The sequence below is a fragment of the Delphinapterus leucas genome, chromosome 1 (assembly GCF_059928025.1).
Source record: "Delphinapterus leucas isolate spDelLeu-1000000601 "Yukka" chromosome 1, BTC_Dleu_Yukka2, whole genome shotgun sequence".
Classification (NCBI taxonomy): Eukaryota; Metazoa; Chordata; class Mammalia; order Artiodactyla; family Monodontidae; genus Delphinapterus; species Delphinapterus leucas.
In genome coordinates this window covers 81,866,122-81,888,703 of record NC_143129.1, presented here as the reverse complement: position 1 = coordinate 81,888,703, position 22,582 = coordinate 81,866,122, and the positions used below count along the sequence as shown (strand labels likewise).

Sequence of the window (22,582 nt, the reverse complement as noted above, 5' to 3'; positions counted from 1 at the left end):
TGTTTTACAATGAAGGAACTTGTGTCCTCATTTAAATAAATTTTCCTACTGACTCTTGGTTTCTTTTTCTGTTTCTACTTTCATTTAAAAATACACAACTGTATTCATAATTAAGTTTGTAAAATATCAAAGGAAGATCTTGAATGAGGTATTATTATTGAGAGGCATTGTAAAATAGAAAGAACACACTATACATAGAATTTTGCATTCAAATACTGATTTATTACTTGGCTAAGATGCTTGACCTTGGAAAAATTACTTCTCTAAGCCTTCTGTACTCATATATAAAATTGGGATATAATAATCTACTTTATGATGTTGTTGTGAGACTTAGATTTTGTATTTCAGTACCCATTTTATAGCAGGGCTTCAATAATAGCTAATGTTAAGTGGAAATATAACTTCTCAGTGAAGGTTGAGTCCATCATGCCCACAAGGGGGCAGTAGTGACCTTCATTTTATAAACTATCAACTGTTGTTTAAAATCACTGTTAATCAGAATATTCACAGCCATTTGGATTTGTTGTGGTTCAGGCCTCACTGATTAGAACAAGTGCTTTTTTAATCCAAAAGTTTTTAGAAGCCAATAAAGTTATATGTTCACAGACACGTATTGAATAAAAAGAGCTAGAGTTAAGTCTTTAGTCTAACTACTGAAATTCTGCAGATTCTTATCTGGAATGATAAGCAAAGTTGAAGACATTCAGAATAGAGATTCTTAGTCTTGATTCCCATGGACCTATATCATGCTTGTCGTGTTGCTTTTGGCAAACCTACTCTTCTTTCTCTCTTCTGTATGTTGACAACGGCGAATTGAAATTGCTAAACCGTCACATAATTAGAGCTGATCTCTCCAGTGTCATCTTACTCTTGAAGCAGTTCTACCTAGCTATTCCCCTTTAGGGAATTGGCCTATCTGATGCTTAATCAGTGCAGATAAAAGAAAGGGAAAAGTTATAAGACAAATTCAGGTTGTGTTATTGAACTGGGTTAAAGGATTTTCTTTTCCTGAATGGTGGGGTAGGCCTCTTGTTTCCCATCATCCAGTAATATTTTTAAGAATTAACTGAAAAGACCTTAAAAAAAAAAAAGAATTAACTGAAAGTATCATAGGATTATCATTTTGGTGGATTTTTTTTTTTTTTGCTACGCCCCACACCATGTGGGATCTTAGTTCCCCGACCAGGGATTGAACCCATGCCTCCTGCATTGGAAGCCCGGAGTCTTAACCACTGGACTGCCAGGAAGGTCCTTGGTGGATATTTTTGATACCAAAATCCAGATTATAAAGTTTGCTTTCAATTTTCCATTTGTGACTTAAAGATATCAGTCATCAGTGCCACCATCAAACTGCAGTGATTTGGGAAGGCAGACTAATTTAAACATTAATCAGAGCAAAACAAAGTTATGAAGATGAATTTCCTGTTTCTGTAGAATCATAAGATGCACTCCAAAGTCAAATATAAATTGCCTTATATTGGTTCATAAAGGGTACAGGCTTTGGAATCTAATAATTAGGTTCTAATCTGGGCTCTGACATTTACTAGCTGCATGACCCTGGGCAAGTTACTTAATTTTTCTGGATCTAGTTTTCTGAGGTTGCCTAGCCAACCATAGCACACTACCCTAAATCCTGGTCTGAAGAGCTTATTTATTTATATAAGCCACATTCTGAATAGGTAAAAAGTTGTCACTAACAATGCCATTTCCCTTCCAAAAACAACAGCAACCATGCACATTTCACTTTATTTGATGTGGGGTCTTATATTAAAGAGAATGAAGGAATTAACATTATTTAACAATAAAGTACTTTATTTTCCTAGAACTCCCTGGGATAAGTCTAAAGAGGTAATTTGCATCATCTCTTCAGTTTCAACTGTATATGTCAGAATACTAAACCTAATTTGTCACATATGTTCTTCATTTTGCTATTGAGGGGAAGTTGGGTGAGTCATTATGTTTGAATCAAAGGGAGAGCACCCTTAGGTTGGAATCGTTTTATGCTAAGAAGTATATAATGCCTTTCTCATGAAGCAGTTCTACCCAGGTATTCTCCTTTAGCTTGGTGGCCTACCTGATGTTTGTCCTAGAACTTTAATTGTAACAGCCTTGCTTGTGTGTGTGTATGTGTGTGTATGTGTGTGTTTTAACTGTGGTAAAATAATAACAGCCTCTTTTTTTTATTGTTAGTGACTTACTGTCACATATATTCCAACCTCCATGAGGCATATATCTAAAAATTGCTTATTCCTTGTTTGTTTCATCTGTGAGTTTTATGTCAGCACTTGGTACGATAGTCTGAGTGATAAGAAAAACATGAACTAAGCAGGAAAATTAGGGTATAGGCTATAGCTGAATCTTGCTCTTACTGAAGTCATTAGATAGACACAGGCTCCTTTCTAGAGGTCAAGCACTGTGTTCTACTCAGACCATATGGTTCCCTGAGTATTTCATGAGAAATTAAAATAAGGATATTATTACTCTCTCTACCCTTATCTTCACTCCCACAGTCATCACCCAAAAGTTTTGATTAAGATAGTTTGCAGCTATGTGTATTATACAAGTAATCCACCTTTTTATGGAAAAATCTTCTGAAATTTAAATTTATAAACCAGTTAAACTAACTAGATTAATCATATCAGAAAAGGACTTTAAGGTTTTTTTAAGTACTTTATAGATAATTGACTTTTTTTAAGCATAGTAGTAGGAGAACTTAAGAGTACATTTAGGGCTTCCCTGGTGGCGCAGTGGTTAGGTATCCGCCTGCCAATGCAGGGGACATGGGTTCAAACCCAGATCCAGGAAGATCCCACATGCCGCCGAACACCTAAGCCCATGAGCCACAACTACTGAGCCTGCGCTCTAGAGGCCTCGAGCCACAACTACTGAGCCCGCGTGTCACAACTACTGAAGCCTGCACACCTAGAGCCCATGCTCCGCATCAAGAGAAGCCACCACAATGAGAAGCCTGTGCACCACAACAAAGTGTAACCCCCATTTGCCACAACTAGAGAAAGCCCGCGTGCAGCAATGAAGACCCAATGCAGCCAAAAATAAAATAAATGAAATTAAGAAAAAAAAAGAGCGCATTTAAAAAGAAAATAGGGCTTCCCTGGTGGCGCAGTGGTTGAGAGTCTGCCGATGCAGGGGACATGGGTTCGTGTCCCGGTCCGGGAAGATCCCACATGCCGCAGAGCGGCTGGGCCCGTGAGCCATGGCCACTGAGCCTGTGCGTCTGGAGTCTGTGCTCCGCAACAGGAGAGGCCGCAACAGTGAGAGGCCTGCATACCGCAAAAAAAAAAAAGAAAAGAAGTGTATCAGTCACATTTCAGTCAGGTGACAAAGCTACATATGGTGTAGTTTTATTATACGTAATTTTATTGTACATATAAAATAAATATATCTATTTTATTATACATATATAATAAAATATATATATTATAAGTATATAATTTATAAGCTTATAAACTTAATTTATAAACACTTTTTAGTAACAATGGAGTAACTACTATGAGGAGAGGAGAATAGCCAGTAAGGGGAGCAGCCACTACTTCTGTATGACAAAACTTAATCTCATGCCAGATGACAAGAAATATTTATGGGGTCCAGCTTCAGTATCACAAGATACGGCAAAGAAGGGTGGATTTGCAGCCAAGAAGCAATTAATTCACAACTGGTACAATAAGTATCTCTGAAATTATAGTGAAAGAGGGAAATGAAATTCATGTTATAAAAGTTTGATTTATGCAAAACTGTTGAGTAATACTTTCAGTTCATAAAGTTAGGAGTGCCTATTGCCAGATCTAATACAGTTCCCTCTTGGAACTTAGCTGTAAGGATATCACACAGATACAAGAGAAAAAGACTATGAACAAATTGTTTTTGAAAAGCACATCATGACTTAACTAAAGTAGGTAAAGTAGGTAATTGTTTAGCCTTTGACATTCAATATGTGAAACTTCAGGTTTTTAATGTCCTTGCACTTGAGGTCAATCCTAGTCTTCTCACCTCTCTAGCTGATGAATAGAAGTAGCATGGTTGAATAAAGCCCAGGAGGGGCCGATTCCCTCAACACTGCTTAGTTTGGGGTGAGGCATGCTTTGTACCCTTACTGCCTGGTGCCAAGGAGAGCTCTGCATAGCCAGCCTAGCGAGTGGGTGGCACTCTTGGTCTGTTAGCTACTGATGCTCAGCATTGGCAATGCCAAGGGAATGATCAAATGAAGGGAATGTAGTGTGGCCCTATACCAAGCATATTACCTTAATCCACTTTAAAGAGAAGGCTTGAAACCTTAAGAGTTTTAACACCATGATAATTGGTTTTTGTAAGTTTGTATTAGAGAGCAAGATTAAGCACATTAGAGTGAAAAGCTGAGGTTTTGATTTAATAAGCCATTTTTAGTTCATCTCAATTTATTCTCTCCGCTGGACCTCATTTGCCTTTTTTACCGAAATAGGTGACCCCCATGCCTCCTCAACAGTACACTTCTCAAATTCTACCACCTCAGTGCTGGCCACCCTTGCAGCTCTTGCTGAGGCATCAGCCCCCCTCTGCAACTCACACAGAGCCACAGGTAGGTAAGGGATATCTGCTGGGTGAATCACCATTTCTTCTTTTGCTTTTGAATCTCCAGCAGATTTAATTTGCATGAAATGTTAAAGAATTATGGTTAGAGACAGCTAGGATAAAGAGATGTAGAGTCATTGAGCATCAGAAAGAAAAATCGCTAAGTGATATAATCAGTCAGCCGAATAATATCAGAGAATGACTAAGTTATTCCTTTGTAGTTTTGCGGCTTCAGGTTTGTTTATCCTGACTCCAGTTGCATCATATTGAAATGTTTAGTCTTATATTAGCAGAGTTTTGGAAATACTCTTATGTTATGCTTTGTCTGATGCTATCATAGAATGATTCAAAATAGCAGCCTAAATATTTTGTATTAAAACATTAAAATACATGGGACTGCTACCTGGCTCATTGTTATATTCTTTGTACCTCAGGTTGGCTTGCTTCTATTTTCACTGGAGATGTTATTTTGGCATTTCCAGTGGATTTGTGAAGATACATTCTGTGTAGTGCCCTTCTTATTTTAAAACAGAAAGGTTTCAGGTCACTTAGCCCGAGCTAGTGACCCACAGGGAAAAGGCTTAAGGCTTCATATAGGTAGGGGACAAATAGTCATAGGTAGGGCTAAATAATCATTTAGGAATCTTTCTGGAAACCTCTGGCAGTCTGCTCCATCATAAATGAAAGCAGATTGTTGATTTCTTTCTGCCGTTGACACTTGGATGCTGAGAACATTCCTCCAATCCTATTTTTCCAACTGACAACAATCATAAAGATCTCTACTCAGATGTGTATGAGTTAACAGCATGGCAGAGGAAAAAACAATGTATTAAACTTGTGCTTGTTATTCTTTTGATTCGTTCTTTGATGTTGGATAAATCATTTAACTTCTCCAGGTCTCAGTCTGGATTAGATTACCTATCAGGGTCCTTTCAGCTGTAACATTTAACTGTTCTTTGTTTCTAAGAGGTGTGGATGCTCTATTTCCACTGAACTGCCTGAATGTGTCTCATATGGATAGTCCCTACCCCACTTATTGCAAAGTTCTACTTGTGACTCTTTAGATATAGAAATTTCATAGTGTTAGGAGCTGTTTCCCCTAATAGTTATTGGGGATACTGACTAACCAAACTGAAAATCTTTATTCAACATGATACATGTAAAGCTCTTAGAAAGGTACCTGGCACATAGTATCATTGCTGTTAATGTTATTGTTGATCTGTCAGACGAGAGAAGCCATCTACTATTTTTGTCTATGAGACTTCTTCAATGTTTTGACTTCTTGACATTTTATTTTGTTAATTCACTATTAAATGCCTTTATTTCTTATAGAAATAGATCTCTATAGTTATTTTTCTAAGCTCTCTAAAGTTGTTTAGACTTTCAAGATGCTTTCTGAAAAAGGAGTTCTGAGATCAAATATGTTTGGGAAACTCAGCATATCTTATTTTATATTAGAGAGTCACAATGCACATTAGTCTATTAGGGTCTCTGATACTTCCTACAAAATAAACACAAAAATTTAAGCATATTTAAACGAGCATTTTGAAAATGTATTTGTACATAGAACCTATCTTTAGTGAAAGCTAACATGTCAATGAAGACATTTTATTTATTTATTTTTATTTTTGGCTGCGTTGGGTCTTCGTTGCTGCACGCGGGCTTTCTCTAGTTGCAGCGAGCAGGGGCTGCTCTTCGTTGGGGTGCACGGGCTTCTTACTGCGGTGGCCTCTCTTGCTGCGGAGCACGGGCTCTAGGCGTGCGGGCTTCAGTAGTTGTGGCACGTGGGCTCAGTAGTTGTGGCACACAGGCTTAGTTGCTCCGTGGCATGTGGGATCCTCCTGGACCAGGGCTCGAACCCGTGTTCCCTGCATTGGCAGGCGGATTCTTAACCACTGCACCACCAGGGAAGTCCCTGAAGACATTTTAGAAAGTGCTGTTCTAATGCATTCCCTGTTTTCTTTCTTTTTAAAAAATTTTTTTTAATTTACTTTTATTTATTTTATTTTCGGCTGTGTTGGGTCTATCATTGCTGTGTGTGGGCTTTCTCTAGTTGTGGTGAGCGGGGGCTACTTTTCATTGCGGTGCACGGGCTTCTCATTGCGGTGGCTTCTTGTTGCAGACTACGGGCTCTAGGCTCGCAGGCTTCAGTAGTTGTGGCACACAGGCTCAGTAGTTGTGGTGCACAGGCTTAGTTGCTCCACAGCATGTGGGATCTTCCCAGGCTTGAATCCATCTCCCCTGCATTAGCAGGCGGATTCTTAACCACTACGCCACCAGGGAAGCCCTCCCTGTTTTCTTTTCGCCTCTGACTTAGCATTGTTTACAGGAGCTTGCTTTTGTGAACTGTGTTGAATCTAACTTTTTTTTTCAAGTTTTTCTATCCCTGATATTATCAGTTTTAAGGGGGCTGAAATTACTGTACTTCTATTTTTTTTAAAGCTGAAATGTTATGTTTCCTTTTGTCATCTGTAGCTAATTCAGAGGAAATCATAGAAGGAAATTCTGTTGACTCATCAATCCAGCAAGTGGTGGGGAGTGGAGGCCAGAGGGTCATCACCATAGTGACTGATGGAGTCCCTCTGGGTAATATCCAAACTGCAATCCCTACTGGAGGCATTGGCCAGCCATTTATTGTAACTATGCAAGATGGACAGCAAGGTGAGTTATCCCATTTAGACAATTGTTTATTAAAAGATACTTTAGACACTCAACACACCTCTAAAAATGAGGCATTAGGGGGACTTCCCTGGCGGTCCAGTGGTTAAGACTCAGCACTTCCAGTGCAGGGGGCGTGGGTTCGATCCCTGGTTGGGGAACTAAGATCCCACAGGCCACGTGGTATGGCAAAAAAAAAAAAACAAAAAAATGCATTAGGGCAAGTAGTGGGAATGGGAGAAAGCCAGATGCCAGATGGGACAAAGAAGCTCTGAAAAAGGAAAAGAAACAGAAGCCAGGCTGGCAAAGGCTATTTCTCCTCATATATATAAAATCTGTGAGTAAAACCAATAATCTGGTAGAAAAAAGAGCAAATAATGTCAACTAGTAGTTCACAGAAAAGAAAATAGGAAAATAGGAAAAAAATAGGAAAATACGTTCAACCTACTTCTTTCATGCAAGAGAAATATAAATAAATACTGCAGCAAGATACCATTAAAGCACTATATTGTCAAGGGTATGGGGAAACAGGCAATCTTATAAATCACTGGTGAGAGTGTAAATTACTGCATCCTCTGAAGGGCAAATTGTCAATATGTATCAGTATTGAAGATGCATATACCTTTTGGCTAAAAAGTTATTTTTCTATGAATTTATATTCACACACACAGAAATGACATATATACTAAATTATTCATTACAGCATTATTTGTAATCATCAGAGATTACAAAGAACCTAAGTAGAAGTCATTAAGGAACTGGATAAATAAATTATGATACACACCACCCATGCAATGGAATACTATGCAGCTATAAAAAAAACAATGAGGAAGATTCTTGTATACAAGTATGGTCTGATCTCCAAAATATATTAAGTGACAAGAGCAAGATGCAGGGGTGTGTAGAGTATGCTACATTTGTATTTTTAAAAAAGGGAGATATATGTATATTTGCTAATATGTCCATAGACTTAGACTATCTCTGGAAGAACATTCAGAAATAACATTGATAACATTGGTTCCCTTGTAGCAGGGCACCTGGGTAGCTAGGGATGGATAGGAAGCTTTTCAATGTATATGCTTTTATAGCTTTGAACCATGTGAATGTATTACATATTTTAAAAATACATAAATAAATTTTTTTTGAAAAAAGAAAGAAACTAATCGTTACAACTTCATTTCTCAGAAATACTGAAGGTTGAAGAAGGAGGGTTGGTATAATTACCTTTTGTGTCATCAAAATTTTGATCTGGCCTAAATAATTATGGGGATCTTATAATTTTCAAATTATTTGAATTGATGGATCTTTGCAGTATGGGAAGAAACAGTAGAAATTAAACCTTTATAATTTGGGCTTTGGTATCATAAGTTCTTGGAGCTTATTTGAAAATATACCACTGATATTTTTGTGGACATGATTATCATTTAAAGTTTTGGGGGGCTCATTGAGTAAGTGAGAGCCTCTGCTTGTAATGGAGTTAAATAAATGAGAACGAAGTTGTTTTAAGGAAAAAAATAAAATTTGAGGTTTTGCCTAGATAAACTACACTACTTTAAAAAAAAATTTTTTTTTTTTAAATTACTTACTTGTTTATTTTTTGGGGGCTGCGTTGGGTCTTTGTTGCTGCATGAGGGCTTTCTCTAGTTGCGGCTAGCGGGGGCTACTTTTTTTTTTTTTTTTGCGGTATGCGGGCCTTTCACTGTTGTGGCCTCTCCTGTTGTGGAGCACAGGCTCCAGACGCGCAGGCTTAGTGGCCACGGCTCGCGGGCCTAGCCGCTCCGCGGCATGTGGGATCTTCCCGGATCGGGGCACGAACCCGTGTCCCCTGCATCGGCAGGTGGACTCTCAACCACTGCACCACCAGGGAAGCCCTATCGGGGGCTACTTTTTGTTGCAGTGTGCAGGGTTTCTCATTGAGCCCGGAGCACGGGCTCTAGGTGCACGGGCTCAATAGTTGTAGCTCATGGGCTCTAGAGTGCAGGCTCAGTAGTTGTGGTGCACCGGCTTAGTTGCTCCGCAGCATTTGGGATCGTTCCTGACCAGGGCTGAGACCCGTGTCCCCTGCCTTGACAGGCGGATTCTTAACCACTGTGCCACCTGGGAAGTCCACTACACTACTTTTTACAGATGCATTTGACCAGGCCCAAAGAAGGAGAGCTGGAATTTTGTGAATTAATTGTAAGAAATTTTTAGTCCCAGACAGAATTTCCATTTCCACTTAGCAGATATCCAAGCTGCTTTCTACTGCTATCAGTTGATGAGTGTTCAAGGAATACAAGCTAATGTTAAAATCAACCAAACCAAATAACTAGGTAAATCTGCTTTAAACAAAAATCACAATGCATCCTAAAACCTAAGTATAATTTTAACTTTTTATTTTGAGATAATCATATATTCATTCATGTATAGTTGTAAGAAATAATACAGAAAGATCCCATATACCTATCACCCAGTTTCCCCCAATGGTAACATTTTTTATAACTCTAGTACAATATTACAGACAGGAAATTGACATTGGTACAATCCACCAACCTTATTGAGATTTTTTCCAGTTTTATATGCATTCATTTGTGAGTTTGTGTTCTATGCAATTTAATGCATCAGCACCACCAAAGTTGAGATACAAAACAGTTCCATCACCAAGGTTCCTTTTGCTACTCTGTATTCCTTGTGTTATAGCCACTTCCCTTCCTACCTCATTCCTAACCACTGGCAACCACTAACTAATTCATCTGTTCTCTATCTTTATATTTTTGTCATTTCGAGAATGTTATGTAAATGGAATCATACAGTATATAGCCTTTTGACATTGGCTTTTTTCTCTCAGCATAATTTCCTTAAGGTCTATCCAAGTTGATGTTTGTATCAATAGTTCATTTCTTTTTATTGCTGAGTAGTATTCCATGGTATAGATGTACCATAGTTTGTTTAACAATTTACCTACTTAATCTGTCTCCAGGTTTTGGCTATATCTGAGTAAAGCTGTTATGATCAATCGTGTACAGGTTGTATGGGAACATAAGTTTTCAATTTTCTGGGGTTAATGTCCAAAAGTAAAATTTCCGGGTCATATGGTAAATGCATGTTTACTTTTGTAAAACACTGCCAAACTATTTTCTACAGTGACTGTACCATTTTACATTTCCACCAGCAATTTATGAATAATCCAGTTTCCCACATTCTTGCCAGCGTTTGGTGTTATCACTATTTTTTTTTAAATTTTAGCCATTCGGATAGGTGTGTAGTGCATCATGTGTGTTGTGGGCATATGTGTGTTGACCCTTTTCTCACTTATCTATGAGAAGAGAAATAGTTAAATTAGACACAGCTAATGGCAAACTGCTTTCATGAAGGGTTTCTCAAAATTCTCATTTAAGATATCAGACCTACTTTAGATAAGTTATTTCTGCAGAATTGTAAGCTAAGTGGTCACAGCTTCTGATCTACAGTCAGACATTTCTATATAAAAGCCTCAGAGTTGGGTCTTAACTGCATGGCTTCCAAACCTGCAAATCTTCACCCTTCCTTTCTGAGGTCTTCTTAGTGCCTCTAATCTTTTTGGTTTCTCTCTGTAAAGCCATGCCTTGCCTGTTGATTCTAAAATCCAAAGAGATATGAACAGTGAGATATCAGAGAATATATTTCAGTTTAGATGATTTTTTTTTTTTTTGGCTGCGTTGGGTCTTCATTGCTGTGCGCGGGCTTTCTCTAGTTGCGGTGAGCAGGGGTTACTCTTCGTTGCGGTGCACAGGTTTCTCATTGCGGTGGCTTCTCTTGTGGCAGAGCACGGGCTCTAGGTGGACGGGCTTCAGTAGTTGTGGCTCACAGGCTCTAGAGCGCAGGCTCAGTAGTTGTGGAGCATGGGCTTAGTTGCTCCACGGCATGTGAGATGTTCCCAGACCAGGGCTTGAACCTGTGTCCCCTGCATTGGCAGGTGGATTCTTAACCACTGTGCCACCAGGGAAGCCCTATATTTTAGTTTATTGTCTGATTCAAAGTAAGCAAAGTCTCTTTGTTTTACTATGTATTCATCACCTCCAATTGGTGTCCTTTGGCTTATAGTTTTAACTGTACCTGCTGGTCAGGTTGCAGAGGAGACTGTCATTGAAGAAGAGGCAGAAGAAGCAGAGAAATTGCCACTGACTAAGAAACCAAGGATAGAAGAGATGACAGACAGTGTGGAGGAAAGCAAGGTAATGTTTTTAGCAGTGGTGGAGAGAAGAGAAGGCAAAGATTCAAAAGCCAGAACTTTCAAGGCCCATACCCTTCTTTTTTGTCTACTCTCAGGAATTCTTACCTGTGGCGATTTACTTTTACAGGAAGGCACTGAAAGAGAGCTACTTCAGCAGCAACTCCAGGAGGCTAATCGAAGAGCCCAGGAATACCGACACCAGCTCCTAAAGAAAGAGCAGGAGGCAGAACAGTACCGCCTCAAGCTAGAGGCCATGGCCCGACAACAGCCCAATGGAGTTGATTTCACCATGGTTGAAGAGGTGGCTGAGGTAGATGCTGTAGTAGTTACAGAGGGGGAGATGGAGGAGAGAGAGACAGAAGTGACTGGGGCAGTAGGGACCACAGAGCCTCATACTGGAGTTTCCATGGAAACTGTTTCAACTTAATGTGCAAGGGCCACAGCTTGTGCTGTGTCTATCTTTTTCCTCTTTTTAAAAGAAAATACAAAGGACAAACATTGTATAAAAATTAAGAATGTCCTAAAGAAGAAAACTATAGCAGGGTACAGAGTTTGGGCTCAGGAAGGCTCTCTATGCAACTGGAAAATTCAAAGCCAAATTTAGGGAACAAGTCTTTTGAGGGACCAAAAGAATAAGGACCAAATTTCTCAGCTCACATCATTGCTTGAAGCATAGAGGTAAAAGAATGCTGGATGTTGCAGATTGATTGTTTTTTAAATAACTGACTTTCTATCAAAAGATTTTAAAATAATATTCCTAATATGGACACACCCAGAGCCTTTAATATTATAGTTGTACCGTCAAGTGACCTGAAACTGCCTTAGATTTATGATGTGTACCTGTTAGAGGAGAAACCTAATTGGAAGGAGGGATTAGATGCAAGTTTTGGGGAAGAGAAAGAAATATATTCCACTTCCAAAGGAGCAGGCAGGCACTCCCCACTATCCTGAGTTAATTTCACTGAAAAGAAACGTGTGATTGCCTGACTAAATTTGCATCCATTGTGTGTCCATAGCTCAGATGCCAGTTTAAGAAACTGAAATAGAATTTTTAAAAACTGGAAAGGAGAGAAGTGTATATAAATCCAAAATCCTCCAGGCTGTGCCTCTACAATGCTGGAAAGTTGCCAGAAAGAGGCTCGTGGGGTTAGGAAACAATCTGGTCCTGAGATACCAACTTTGCTCTGGCTGGATTTTATGAAATCGCAATCAGGAGGGTAGTCTGTTGTCAGAACAACTTGCTTCCAACCATTTATTTATGTAATATCAAGCTTTAATATCAACTTTTTAATTTTATAAAATTTGTTGAGTTTTCTCAGTGTGCCTTTCTGTGGAACTTACATGGTATCCTCTCATATGCAAGAAAAGACAGGGGGAGAGATGAATGCTGAGGATGTTGTATAGCTTTCTCCATCTGATTTGGGTTGAGTAAATTGCTCTATTTCCTTAAGGTCGGGCCTTGTGCAGAGCTTTTGTGCCTTATAGTTGCTCAGTGTGTGCTGGCAAAGGGAGTGAGAACTACCAGTGCCGTAATGTAAGGAACCAAAGATTCTGACCAGATGCTTCGTCACCTGACTCTCTTCTCTCCCACTATGCCTGCTCCCTTTGCCAATATACTTTTGAAAGTGTTTCATTGCTGGGATTTCTTGGAGTTTTTTTAAAAAAAGGGAATATGGATGGAGAGAGAGGGGTTATGGAGAGGTCATCATCCTGGACTTGCTTGCTTGCTTTGTTGTAAATTAAAAGCAACTAGAGGGAGCTGTGCCAAGTAAACATTTGAATGACTGTTTAGAATATGGTTTTCTTAATTAGCAATCATGGGGAAAACATACATTTTTAATTTGGAATAAAATGTGACAGTTAACATGGTTCTGTTTACCTTGATTAGTGAAGTAATTTGCTGCAGTTTTCCAGAGGTGCAGAATCATTTGGGGCTTTAAATAGACTGAAAACATAACCCCCCAAACCAAATTTAACAAACAGAATTGGCTATTAGAGGTTTATAGACAAAAATATCAGTTTTGAAATTAATCTTGGCTACGGGCCAGCGTAGCTAGGTTTTCTCCATGGACCAAGTACTAAGCACTTCCCAGATGATCAGAGATTAGTCTGCACTGTTGGGGATGATGGAGAAATGCAGTAGAGCAGCCTAGGTAAGGGAGAGGGTAAAATTGTGGTATCTGCTGTCAAGTCGTCCTATTTCTGTTTGCAATATTTTTCCTTTTGCTGAGTCCCTTTGTGAATCAGGTGCTAACAATAAGCTGCTATTGTGTGCCATTTCAAAGCTTTAGCTTAACTATAGAGGGACCAAGTGTTATTTTAGATGTGTTTTGTGTGTGTTCTTGGTGCATACATTGACTTTAATTCCTTCTTTTATTCTTTCCTGTTCAGGGAGTGGAGGTTAACTGTGTAGAAAATATGCAGGCCCAACCACCTCACTCTCTGAGGTAGCTTCTTATTGAGGGCGGGGAGTTTCCATCCAACACTCTCTTCTGAGCATACAGAGTACCTACTGTTTGGGGGAACTGTTTAGAGTTTCTTATTATTCTGTTTTTGTAAGAGCCTATCATTCCCACCCAGTAAAATATCTAATACAGCCCAAGTCATTTTTGATGATGGGCTCTCTGAGATAGGGAGTTAAAGGGGGGGTTGGGATAGGGAGAGAGAGAAGGGAAATGTCTAGAAAGGTGTAGGTAGCAAAAGGGCATTTGTTTTTATTTACTTGGAATAGACCTTTTAGCATCCCAGAGAAGGGAAATAGGGCTTGATCTCTAATTGTATTGCCATAGAGAGAATGGTAGGTCAGGATCCCTTGAAGTAGTTAGATTAAATATGAAAGACATGAATGGCCGTACCATTGTATGATTTTGCATATTTTTCTGGGTCAGCCATGGAAGTTGGAAAAATGTTCCTAGATCTTCTGGGTTTGGGGATTCCAACTGGCTTATTGGTAAGGTTGGATTACAGAGAATCAAACAGACAAGTGGTTCAGAGATGGTACTTGAGCAGGAGAAACCTGAAGCCTAGGATGATTGCCTACTTTAAAATAAAGCTGCTTTAATAATATCAGTATTAATATAGGAATAGTAGACCCTACATTTACATTTTGGTTTTAAGCTTTCCCCTAAAAAGGAGAAAGAAATAAATCTTAATATTTCTGTTCTTGTTCCTGGCTTCAGGGAAGTTACTTACAAATGTATAAATGTACATTCCCTTCCTATCACTACCTCTGTGGGATCCCTTAATTGTAATGCCAGAGTTGAGGTCTCTTAATTGAAATATGGGAGAACTTGGCTTTAGGTTTTCTGTATATTGAACTCAGCACCTTAAAAGATGTTCTTTTTCTCTGTCAGATCTGTGTTTCATAATTTTTGCCTTTGCCTCTCCCCCTTTTTCAGCCTTAGCACTGCATTATTAAAATGTTTGTGTCTGCTCAGTAATATTAGAAATCTGTGGCATGCAAAATGACTTTCTTTATATTGCTGTAAAAGAAATGAATTTAACAGAGGGCTCTCCAGTTGAAGTTAGGTATTTTGTGACCAGGGCATTTTTCACACCCCTTTGCTGCACGTATATACTGTGTACATTTATAAACATATATGAATTTTCCCACTTTTCTCTTTGTTTATTTGAGGTTCAACTCTAAAGTACCTGGTAAAAGCTGGAAATATTTTTATTTCATTAAAAACATTAGAGAGGGTTTCTTTCAATTGGGTAAAGACACCGAGGAAGAAAAAGCAAGCATTACTTTGGCCCTTTTTCTGAGGCATGCTCAACTGGCAGTAATGAGAAACCTGAGGAGTGAGGCCCTAGGGAGAGCTAGTACCTAGCTTTGCAGAGATTTCTTTAGCATACAGTGTGATGACATTGGTAAACTGAAAGATTCAGAGCAGGGTCAGGGGTAGAGATGGAGCTGCCTTTCCACAGAGCAAACCTCCTTTCAGCTCCTATGGTAGCTGTTTTGACTGGCATTTGTATAATTTCTTACACCTCTGAAAAGGAAAGAAACCCTAGATAAAGTTCCATGGCAGAAGGAGCAGACATTCTATACATCTGCTTCCCAGTTTAGGCATCTCAGCCTTTTAAGGAATGATCATTTTGAGAAAGCTTCTGTGGCTCTTTTCCTAACAAACAACATTATAGACCCTCAGAGCTAGAAGACATGAGGCATGTAGTGAACTATTCCCAGAAGTTTAATATTGAGTGGGAATCGGTTTTTGTCCAGATTTGTTGGAGAATGGCCTCCTGTTCTCTACTTGTTATATAGACATCTCTGTATGGCCAGAAAAGGAGCTTTAGAATGGAATACATATTAAGACCACCTATGTGCTGCTCTAGGCTCTTATCTATTTCCACTTTATGTGATACTTTCCCCTTATGAGTTAGTACTCTATTTCCTATGCCAGTATATTTAACAAGAGACCAGGAGCAAGAAGGATGTAAATTCAAATTAAGTAGCTTTGAACCTCTGGTGCTGCCTTTTTTTTTTTTTTTTTTTTTTTTTTTTTTTTTAAGCCTCTCTTAAGATTAGGAGGTGGGGTGATATCCCTAGACTCCAGACTACTACATAGCAATTTGGCTTGTTAATGGCAGGAAATTGTGATTCCCTGTCTCTCTCCTCCCCTTTCCCCTCTAACTACTTCTGCCTTTGTGACCCCATTGTTCTTATCTCACTGAGTCTTTCCCAGGCACTAGAATTTAATTAATAGGTCATTTCTAATCTATGCGCCTTGTCTTTCCTCCTTCTGTCCCCTCCTTCCCTACCACATATTTTCTGTTTATTCTTAAGTGGTTTGTTTCTGAGAATTAATCTAGGTCATACCCTATATCCTGTGCTTCCTAGTTGGTCTCAGGCATCTTGCTCTATCAACAGTAATGATAGCAGCAGCTCCCTTCTCTGGCTTTGCCCTGTGTACTGTCCTTCTGCCAAGGCCATTTGTGTTGGGGGGGAGCAGAGAAAGGGTAGGTGGGGTGCCTAGCTTCTTCTCAAAACATCTTCAGTTTTTTGGGTTGTCTGACAGCTTTATGTACAGTATGTTTTAAGAAAACTTAAGTATAATTCTCTTTTTTATTTAGGATTTTAATTAAATAGGGTTTGATTCTGATGAGCAAGTTTGTGTGTGTGTGTGTGTGTGTGTGAGCATTTGTGTGTATGTACACCTATACAGATCTATATTATATATACAATTTTTGTACTATCATTTAAAATAAAAAAATGTTTCTTACTAAAATGTCAAAGTCTTACCATTTCAGGTGTCATTGAAATTTTTTTTCCATCTCCTGGGCAAAAATTGTATCTACTGCCTGGTCACAGATAATCCTTAAGAGCAAGTTTTCCCCGTCCTACTGAGCTAATGAGAGTGGAGCAGTGGGAGGGTGGTTTTGGTGGGGGGAGCATCTTCTTTCCCCTCTTTGGTGCCTCTTCTGACCCATTCACACTCTCTACCTTTTCCTTATCTAGCTACTCCTCAGCTGGTATTCTTAAGAGGCAGAGCAAGTTGAGGTAAGAACTGAAGTGAGAATGGAGAGAACTTTTGACTGGCTTATTAATGTACATCTTCTTTCCTTCTTTTATCCCCCACTCCATTCCCTAAAAGCAAACAACCAAGAGAGAATAGTAGCTGAAGTAAATGATTCTGTGCCTTGTGTGGGAGTTAAGTCAATGCCAAGATAAGGGGCAGGGTACGGGAAGAACATCAGGCCCAGGGAGGCTTGGACATAGTGCATTTGCTCTGCTGGCTTCTAAGCTACTCTTAGTTAATAAGGTGCTTGTTGTTATCTCAGTCTAATTCAGCACATATTTATTAAGTAAATATGGGTAGCAGTCTGGTTGTGGCGCAATCCCTGTTGATAGCCAGGGTTGAACAGACCCACTTGGCTGGCTACTTGGGTGTTCCCGTCTAGTGTATAGTGTTCTCAAAAGCTGCTCCATCGGCAATAAAGATGCCTTTCTCAGATAAAGGAGGGTAGGGCTTCCCTGGTGGAGCAGTGGTTAAGAATCCACCTGCCAATGCAGGGGACACGGGTTCGAGCCCTGGTCCGGGAAGATCCCACATGCCGCGGAGCAACTAACCCTGTGCGCCACAACTACCGAGCCTGCACTCTAGAGCCCGCGCACCACAACTAATGTAGCCCGCGTGCCTAGAGTCCCTGCTCCGCAACAAGAGAAGCCACCGCAATGAGAAGCCTGCGCACTGCAAAGAGTAGCCCCCGCTCTCCGCAACTAGAGAAAGCCCGCCTGCAGCAACAAAGACCCAACACAGACAAAAATTAAAAAATTAATAAAATTAATAAATTTAAAATAAATAAATAAATGAGGGTAAAACCAAAGTCAAGGACATATAAGTATCAGTGTTCAACATTAGAATCTCCAGGTAAGCTCTCAAAGTCAATATTTAGGAAATTGAACGCTTACCATGTACTAGGCTGCATGTGGATAATTGCTTTTTGGTAAACAGTACTGTGTACATATTAACTATAAGGTGCATCTGGCAGGTACCTCATAAATGTATATATGGTCTTTGCTCTGCCTAGAGAAAAAGAGCAGGAACTCAAAAAGCCTTGAGAAGCAAAGAACTGAAAGTGTTGAATTAAAATCCTAGCGAGAGGGTTTCCCTGGTGGCGTAGTGGTTAAGAATCTGCCTGCCAAGGCAGGGGACACGGGTTCGAGCCCTGGTCCAGGAAGATTCCACATGCCGCGAAGCAACTAAGCCCGTGCGCCACAACTACTGAGCCTGCGCTCTAGAGCCCAGGAGCCACAACTACTGAGCCCACGTGCCACAGCTACTGAAACCTGCGCGCCTAGAGCCCGTGCTCCACAAGAGAAGCCACCTCAATGAGAAGCCCGCGCACCGCAACAAAGAGTAGCCCCCGCTCACCACAACTAGAGAAAGCCCGCATGCGGCAACAAAGGCCCAGTGCAGCCAAAAAAAAAAAAAAAAATCCCAGTAAGAAAAATCATCAGGCATATGGGAAAGTTGGAAGGGAATTGGAGAGTTAGGAACCTAGAGTTCTCTGAAGGGTAAATATTCTTAAATGATGGAAAAAACCATGAACTAGGGCAACTTGCCTAAGATTTTCTCTCTCTGTGAAAGTGAGCCCTCTACTCCAAGATCAGTAGGTAGAAAATACAAGAGAAGGTTGAAGTGGGAGCAGCCTAGTGATAATTACACCTATGTAGGAGTTTCTGCAAGATGTCTGATAGCTAACAGTAAGTTTAGACTATAGGGGACCCCTGAGCCAGGTGTGGGGCTGCACTCTGCTACCATAAACAGTCCTAAAGTTTAAGAAAGTTCTTACTGTAAAGTAAAATGATATTTTAGAGAGAGGCCAATATCATAAATAATAACATGCTTTTAGTTTGTGCTACGTGTCCGTCAATGAGCTAGGAACTTTGCATGCACACAAACATACCTATCTTGCAAGGTGTGTATTATCTTCATTATGTAGATATTAAAAAACAGGCTGTGACTTTGCCCCAAGTCCCTCAGCTTAAAATTTTTTTTTTCTTTCTAAAACTACAGTTTCTACATAGAGTTAGTAGTGTTTTTTCCTCTGTAGTTTATCCTTTAGTCACAATACCATCTCACTTGACTTTGGGCAGCTTAATTCATCTCAAATTGCAGTTAAGAAACTGGAGAGAAGTAAATTCTCCAAGCAGCCTTTCTAGCAAAATCCCCAAAGTAAGTTTTGCTCCAAAACTAATTCAGGAGGCATCTTCATAAAGCTGCTGGTCAGCAACACTTGAGCAAGGAGAGTCAAAGATAACCTCTCTTGCAGGAAATGGATGGGGTCTTCATCTCTAGGTGTGCTGGATTCTTCTGTCTTTCCTTTAGGTCACTTTCCTCCTTACTGTATCTCGTTCTCTATCCTGGGAGGCTAACCTGTATGAATTTCATCAACGGGTTCCCTGTGCTTTGGCTTCCAGTTGGATTCAGTCAGTAGGGAGCTCTGGGCAGGAGACTGGATGGAGACAAAAGACTGAAATCAGTGTATTGATTTCCCAGGTTCCCTCCCTTGGGGTCACCTGGACCTAGCTGTATCCTTTGATTAAAGGCCACTGCCCCACTCAATGCAATCTCTCCTTCCAAGTCTCAGTAGCCATTACCTCCCTTTGTCCTTTCAGGTGTAAGGCTGTTCCTAGCCTCCAGTTACTGACCTATCCCTTGCCAACACTTTTTAAAAGGAGCCCTTCATTATTTTGAGCATGTCAACTATTTTCTCTTGGGACCCTAATACACCTGGTAAAGATAGGTGATCTTTTGGATTCATAGACTTCATATTTTATCCATGTACTTCAATCTTACTCTCATACATGTGACCTTAAATTCTTATGAGTCAACAGTTCTGAAGGGTCAACTGCTGGATTAAGTAACAGAGAGTGACTCACACCTGTGTGGTTCCCAAGTGGGGGGTAGTAGCATCAAGGAGACATAAATCTGAGAGATAATAGCTCAGGCCCCTATGACTTAGCTACCAAAGAACCCAAGATGCTGAACAGCTTTTCAAGTTTTGTGACTGTGGAACCTTCTGTGTTTCAGGTCCCCAAAGCTTTATACAAGCTGTTGGACTCTGCCTACTGGGGCCCTGGTTTCTCCATAACCTCCCAGGATACCTCTGAGAAATCAGCTTAGAAATCCCTCAGGATGACAACTTTATCCTGTTGGCACACTCTGTTTTTTCTAAAGACAACGTTTGAGCTAATATCCTAATTTTAGAAAAAGACTATCAGGGCTTCCCTGGTGGCACAGTAGTTAAGAATCTGCCTGCCAATGCAGGGGACATGGGTTCAAGCCCTGGTCTGCAAAGATCCCACATGCTGCGGAGCAGCTAAGCCCATATGCCACAACTACCAAGCCTGCGCTCTAGAGCCCGCAAGCCACAACTACTGAGCCCACATGCCACAACTACTGAAGCCCGCATGCCTAGAGCCCATGCTCAGCAATAAGAGAAGCCACCGCAATGAGAAGCCCGTGCACCAAAACGAAGAGTAGCCCCTGCTCACCGCAACTAGAGAAAGCCTGCATGCGGCAACGAAGACCCAACATGACCAAAAATAAATAAAATAAATAAATGTATTTTTTTAAAAAAGACTATCAGCAGATTCCTGAGTTAGGATCATGTTTATCCCTGTGTTGATAGTGATAATAATTTCTTTCAGTTTATCCCTAATTTATTATTCACTGCTGTCAGGATGAGGTGTTTCAGGATGAGTGCTAATGAATTGCATTCTTAATAGTCTATTTTGGGCAAATAACCGTTTCCCACAAAGCACTTAATTTAAGCCTATATATTTATATGGTGCTTTATAAACCCCATGTTGGCATATGTTCTTTCTATACTTTACAAAAGAAATTGAGGCGCAGAGAGGTTAGTGGAATTGCCAAGGTCACCCATAAAATTATTAAGGGGCAGAGTCCAAGGACTGTTGCTCTCACTGCAACATAGTTGCTTTCACTAGCCCTGAGAAGGTTCTGAGAGTCCAGCTTAGGCGTTCTTGGCTAGAGAAGTTGCCATAGTGTTTTTGTTTGTTAATATTTATTTTTGGCTGCGTCAGGTCTTAGTTGCCGCAGGCGGGATCTTTCATTGCCACATGGGCTTAGTTGCCCCTCAGCATGTGAGATCTTAGTTCCCCGACCAGGGATTGTACCAGTGTCCCCTGCACTGGAAAGCGAATTCTTAACCACTGGACCACCAGGAAAGTCCCCATAGTTTAGAAATACTAATAAATGAACATCCTTTACAATTAAACTGAAACCAGGACTTTAACCTGTAAATTGTTAAATTTCGATTGTACTTCTCTTTTGGGTCTACATTTGAACCTGAGGATCTTTTACCCCTTTGTGACCACCTTCAGGGCAAGAAGTGAAGTATCTGTGAGACTTGGCCCTTAGAGGGCTATGAAAGGTTGCAGTCTTAGAATTTTTCTTTGTCCTGGCTTGGTTTGAAAAGGATAATGAAGTCAGGTGACTGGAAAGATTCTTTACTTCTTCCTTTCTCTCCTCCACTATCTAGCAACTATCAATGATTTCAAAGTATCTCGGTTTAAGTAAAGCATCCAGTGAGAAAAAATTGAGATCTAAAGGACCTCTCCAACCCGGTGAAACAAGCTCCAAGCAGAAAGCGGGTAGACTCTGGAGGACAGCCAGATTTGATGGAACAAGCTATCCGATGTGTGAGAAGTGTTCAGAGGGCATTTAAAAACCTTGAGGGTAAAATCTATAAACGAAGTTTGTAAGGATACAAAGGGAAACGGATTGCTGAGTAGAAGCAGATCGCAAAGTTAGGAATAATAGCCCAGGGTGAGTTTGAAGTAACCGCCATCTCACAAGATACCATGTTTTCTCCTTTAGAAAGGGTTTTCACGTACATTATCGTACTTGAGCCTCTCAACCCCATTTTTCAGGTGAGGAAACGGAGGCTTAGGGTAGAGCTTTGACTAGGCAGGATCACAAGCAGTAAAGGGCGGAGCTAGAAACCATCTCAGGGTTCTTCAAACTGTTCCCAGCGGATTCCTGTCGAGGGCTTTTAGGCAAAAAACCCGGAGAGGAACTGGCGAGGCTTCCTTAGCTGCAAGGCGTGGTCTGGCCTCCAGGAGGCGCCAGCGGCAGGGCGGCCTAGGGCTCCAACCCGGTGGGTATCCCCGCCACGCGCCGGTAAAAACGAGACTTGTAAATCCGCAAAAGCAGCCACCGCCCGCGCGAGGTCTTTAGGTCCAGGCAGTGGGCGGGGCAGGCCGTCCTGCTCGTCCCTCTCATTGGCCCCCGGGAGTAACGGACAGGTATCTGCACCCAGCCCGGACCAGAGGAACCTTACGACACACGCTAGCTGATCTTCGGCGCGCAGGGCTCGAGTGCGGCCCGGGAGTCCGCGAGAGGAGGCTACGCATGCGTGCAATAAAATGCGCTTCTCGGCACCCCTCTGGCTCCGCGAAGGGGAACTCCTTAGGGAACTGCTGGGGCAAACCCCTAACTTCACCAGTACTTTGCTGGGGTTTTTTTTGCAGCCTACCCCTCTTGCGACCCAGGTTTTTCCAGCCAAATTCCCTTTATGACAAGATTTCCTGATGTGAAACTTCAGTCACTTACGCTGCAGCTTCGTTTTATTTCTCCAAAAATACCCTCCCCCCACCCCATAAAGCATTCTACGAAAAAGTCCCTCTTATCT

General features: G+C 40.7%; 1 protein-coding gene across 6 annotated transcripts in view; it reads left to right on the top strand.

Annotated features, from left to right (window-relative positions):
• GABPB2 (GA binding protein transcription factor subunit beta 2) overlaps window positions 1-21,518 on the top strand; it is a 31,538-nt gene extending 10,020 nt beyond the window's left edge. For 3 of the 6 annotated variants that reach the window (XM_022564266.3, XM_022564267.3, XM_089915901.1), the window contains exons 6-9: window positions 4,457-4,573; window positions 7,042-7,227; window positions 11,287-11,417; window positions 11,544-16,647. In XM_022564266.3, coding sequence (XP_022419974.2) covers window positions 4,457-4,573; window positions 7,042-7,227; window positions 11,287-11,417; window positions 11,544-11,843 — 734 coding nt within the window. In that variant the 3' untranslated portion in view covers window positions 11,844-16,647. Of the gene's footprint in view, window positions 1-4,456; window positions 4,574-7,041; window positions 7,228-11,286; window positions 11,418-11,543; window positions 16,648-16,877; window positions 16,920-19,956 lie in introns of those variants that run through there. The other 3 variants (XM_022564269.3, XM_022564268.3, XM_022564270.3) reach the window with 3 other exon arrangements.
• Window positions 21,519-22,582: the final 1,064 nt, after the last annotated feature.